We start from the raw sequence: 5,000 nt of genomic DNA on the forward strand, positions 1-5,000 counted from the left end.
GGTGGGATAGTGTGTAGAGGGCAGAGTGCCCAGTTCACCAGCATGAGGGAAACAATATGGCTCCAGTTTCTTCTGCTCACCCATTCACTCCACTCCTGAATTCATTAATGTGCATGTTAGGTGTGTGTGCATGTGTGTGTGTGTGTATGCGTGCGTGCGTGGTTTCTCTGGTAGCCTGCTCTCCAGATGCACAGCATTGTGTGTGTGTGTGTGTGTGTGTGTGTGTGTGTGTGTGTGTGTGTGTGTGTGTGTGTGTGTGTGTGTGTGTGTGTGTGTGTGTGTGTGTGTGTGTGTGTGTGTGTGTGTGTGTGTGGTTGTGTAGGGACATGTTAAATGGCCGTGGCTTTGCTCTCCTCCTGCTGTCTGCTCTCTAAGAAGATAAAGACAAAGATGAGCTCTCTGCTCGGCTCAGCTGCTCCTCTCACAACGACGTCAATGTGTCACAAAACGAGCGGGAAGCCCGAGGATCCCCGGCTGGCCACACGTGTTTCCTATACTTCCTCATATTCTGGCGGGGAAACATAAGCCAAAGAGATTTGGTGAAGAGATTTTGGTGTAGACGGATAAAAGGGGTCAAAGTGTTGTAACTCGAGTCCGGTTCTCTAAGACTACAGGGGTTTTAAGTGGTTACGGTAAGTCTCATTCCTAGAGCCCGACCGATTTGGAGAGTTTCTGGACACATCAGACACATTGGAGCGCTGATGGCCGAGTGGTTAAGGCGCATACAGTACCACATAAAGACTCAAGTGCAGCCTGACAGCGAGTCACAGGTTTGGTTCCTGAGCCCGACGACCTTTGCCGTGTGTCTCATTCCGTCTCTCTTCTGTTTCCTGTCATTCTCCACTATTATCTATCCAATAAAAGCTGAAAAAAGTCCCCCAAAAATATCATAAAATGAAATAGGACACATTGCCGATACTGATGTTGTCAAAAAGTCTATTAATCTCCCTCCCTCTCGTTCTTTCTCTCTACATTCAATTCAAAATGTTTTATTGGCATGATAAAATATGTTTTACCTTGCCAAAGCCTAGATAATATCATAAAAACTAGTTACAACATTACATATACAGAGACAATAAGTGAATAACAAGCAATATAGTAATCTCTCTCTCTCTCTCTCTCTCTCTCTCTCTCTCTCTCTCTCTCTCTCTCTCTCTCTCTCTCTCTCCTCCCGCAGGCGTTCCGGGCAAGAGGAGGTACAAGCGCGGGGAGGTGGAGCAGATCCACAAGGAGGCGAGGAGGATGTGCTCCCTGCAGGGGGCGCTCTCCTCCCAGCGGAGCTTCGAGCACGTCCAGAAGATCCTGCGCGTCAAGCGGATGCAGCGGCAGGCCAAGACGGGCAACAACGTGGTCGTCAAGCGGCGGCCCGGGCGACCCCGCAAGCAGCCCCGCCCCCTGGAGGAGGACGACCTCCTCCTGGTGGCCGCCGCCGCGTCCGAGCCCGGCAGCGGCAGGACGCCCGGGGGAGGGGGACGGACTCTGGCCATGCCCGTGCTGGAGCGGTACGCCGACCCGCCCTTCGGGGGGAGGCGGGGGGGCGTGCGGCCGTCGGGGGAGTTCTCCCCCGACTCTCATGACTCCATCTCGGCGGCCATCGAGACGGTGATTCACCGGGCCCGTGCCCCTCCGCCCGCCGTCGCCGTCTCGCACCCTCTGGCCAGAGGGGGCAGCAAACGGAGAGGCGGCGGGGTCCGGAGGCGGGACGAGCTGTGGACGCCGTCCAGCAAGTAGGGCGCCCGCCCTCGCCCCACCCCACCAAGAACCCTGAATGTTTGGGCGCTCGTCCGTGCACTATGACAGCTCTGCCGTCTCTGATTGGCTATTTCGGGGGCGGGGGTGGGTCTAAGGTGGATCGATAGAGGACCAGCGAAGGAGGAGGAGGGAGCAGAGAACGGCCCGGAATCCTACCTGTTTCCGCCCCATCCAGGGATCCCCCTGACGTGAGCCTTTCACAGATTCGTCGGACCCTTTGTGTAACACGGCACTATTTACGGTACTATTGGATACCCATTTGTGACAGTGTAGGATGCTGTGTCATGACACAGTGACATGTGCGGTACTTAAGTGATACTGTATGTGAACGTGGCTTTGGCCATGTATCTCTACCAGCAAGGGGAAAAACGGGGGAATGTTTGATATTAATACTGTGCAGCTGTGTGTATTCTTTGCCTTTCTGAGGGAGACTAGCTAAAGACATGTGACCTTCCCCGCTCCCCCGCTCCTCCGTTCTCTCCCTCTCCCTCTGTCTCGCTCTCTCCCTCTATGTCAGTGTTTCTCAAACTTTTTTTAATATTTCAAGGACCCCCCAGTTTGGTATGCTTCACCCCCACAGTGTGACATCTTTCTGAGACCACCACCTGACCAATAGACGCTTTCAAGCCGACAAACAGCTACAGGAGAGCGGGTAAATGAAGCCTCGTCGGTCAGCTGTTGGTGGGATGGTCCTTATAGACCCCTGTCGGTAGAAGGGTTCTGGCGTTGGGATGGAACTAGTCTCTCGAGACCAGACTGTCGACTCACACGGTTTTCAAATGCTTCTGAAATTGGGCCTCTTCCTTCACAGTCTTATCAATTATCAATTATACTAATTAAGGCTCTGTTCCGTGCTGGTCAAACAGAGTCAGGGTGCTGATATTGTGCATGTTGGCTCCCTGGAAACACTCTGCTACACCAGTGGGTCTCAATGTGTGGTCCAGGGACCCTCATGGTTCCGTAAGGGGGTTCCAAATGGCCCCTCACGGGTGTGTAACTCTGAGAGTGTACAAATGGAACCAAATGGACCATTTGTGCACTCTCAGAGTTACGGGGGTCCTTTAAATTAAAAAGAGCCAGTGACTGTGCTCCACTAAATGGAACAGAGCCTTAATTAGTATAATTGGTAAGACCTGTGAAGGAAGTAAGGAAGAGGCCCAATTTCTTTCCAATATGGCTGCTGTGCATAGAGTCTAGTGTCACCTGGCTTGAGAGACTAAGATGGAAGTGTCTGTTCCTCGCATTCATTCTTTCCTCTACTCTAACATGAGATGCATTTTGGGGCCACGGACCCCCATCAGAAAAAGATGTTCTATCTCTCCTCTCCTCTCCTCTCCTCTCCTCTCCTCTCCTCTCCTCTCCTCTCCTCTCCTCTCCTCTCCTCTCCTCTCCTCTCCTCTCCTCTCCTCTCCTCTCAAGGCAATATGGTGGATGCGACTGTCCCAGATTGTACATAGAAATGTAGTCCACTGTTACCTGCCTTGTACTGTGGGAACGCCCGGCTCATGTACTGGCTTATATCAAAATAGAGTTGTTGTACCATAGAAAAAAGTTGTGTATCGTTCTTTTTTGTTTTGTTTTGTTTTGTTTTGTTTTTATAACCAAAAAAAACCCGACTCAAGACAGGTTTGTTTTTAAGACAAGAGGGGAGCCACATGTATCTGGTTCATTCATAGTCGTGTTTTATACCCAGGGGGCATTACATACAGGGAAATATCATATGTGTTATGTTTTTTTCGATAAACCTTAAATGTGGTTTAATGCACTATGAAAAAGAAAAAGAAAACCCATACACTTAACATCAATCAAATGCAGCGCTTAACATGCTCCTTCCAGCCTTATGTTTTTGGCAGTCCATCCAGGGCTGTATACGCATTGTTATGATCAGCTCGCATAGCGTCGCTGTCAGGCGGAAACCCTAACTTGTCGGGAAATGATAAGAAGTTGTAGTTATTATTTAGTCACAACCTTGTGTTAATCCATTTCATTGGTTAAATATGTAAATAACCTACAGACAGACTTGACCACTTTCACTTTCAAAATGTTCCTAGATAGCAGATCTGCCGCCTCTTTGCCGTGACACTATTGTACGACGAAGTAGGGCATTCATTTATGTAAAAGCATAAAAAGTTGAAATGTGGAGACACGCGGTTTCTGCCCGAGAGCGACGGATATGCAGGCTATACGAACCTAAGCCCACAAAGCCTGAATTGTGATTGGACACTGAAGCAGGGGAGGGCGGTATCTCCGTCATTCTACACTCTTTAGTTCACATTTTGGGAAAATGTTTCAACCACTTAAGCCCTATTTTCAAAAATAGAGAAAGCAGACCATCTTCTCACGCGTTGTGAAATTGAAGATCGGCAATATTCGCTATATTTGAAAAAGTTCAAACATTTTATTTTTTGCAATACTTTTTGCAATTATAATAATATATATATATATATATCTTTGTCTACAGTATAATGCCATGCCCAAAATAGCGATGCCAGGTTGAAAGTGGTTAAAAACAGACAAACAACAAAAGTAACACAATGATCTACCAAAGTGTCAGTGTCCTGTCCGACGTATGGACGGATGTACCGACCCCGACAACACAGAGTCTGAAGCAAACGCCATGTTGGCGCCAATGTAACGCATTCTAAACATGCATTCTAGAATGTACCCCTCCTCGGGAACCTTCTTTCTTTGCCAACATGTCAGACCTTTTCGATGAACTCTATAAACAGTATTTGTGGCTTTAGACAGTTGGTTATTATTTACGCTTTCGCACACAGTTCTTTTAACTTTTTTAAATACTTAAAAAGATAAACAACAGGTCAGTATTTCTATAGTTTCAGGAGATTTTATTATTTTTTTAGGGGGGGGGGGGTTGTTGGCAGCAGTTGTACTTGTGCCTTATGTTTGTTTCTGTCACCATATTTCATATCTCACTGGAGAAATGAGCTGGTCTCCTAACGGGCCCTACTCTTTGCTCTAAAAGGCTTCTATGGTCTGGTTCACGAGCCCTAAAAAAGTTTATACATAGAACCATCGTACAGGGGTAACACAATGAGTGTGACTGGGCTAGTACTGTAACACCGTCACCCGGTGTTTACATCTTGACCTATACAGTATGTTGATAAGATATCGGTCTCTGGGGATTTCTCAATGCAAGGTATAGCTGCCAGAACAGTCAGCGAGCTTGGTTGCTATCAAATCTACAGTACGGCCTACTGCTTTGGAAAGCACCTACAGCTCATGCCACC

General features: G+C 48.2%; 1 protein-coding gene across 1 annotated transcript in view; it reads left to right on the plus strand.

The window, feature by feature from the left end:
- The window catches only part of setbp1 (SET binding protein 1), a 37,695-nt gene that overhangs the window by 29,605 nt on the left and 3,090 nt on the right, over positions 1-5,000 (plus strand). The window contains exon 11 of the mRNA XM_080434081.1: positions 1,178-5,000. This exon is cut by the window's right edge and continues 3,090 nt beyond it. Coding sequence (XP_080290207.1) covers positions 1,178-1,731 — 554 coding nt within the window. The 3' untranslated portion in view covers positions 1,732-5,000. The remainder of the gene's footprint in view (positions 1-1,177) is intronic.

Source organism: Gymnoscopelus braueri (assembly GCF_963280865.1).
Source record: "Gymnoscopelus braueri genome assembly, chromosome: 7".
Lineage (NCBI taxonomy): Eukaryota > Metazoa > Chordata > Actinopteri > Myctophiformes > Myctophidae > Gymnoscopelus > Gymnoscopelus braueri.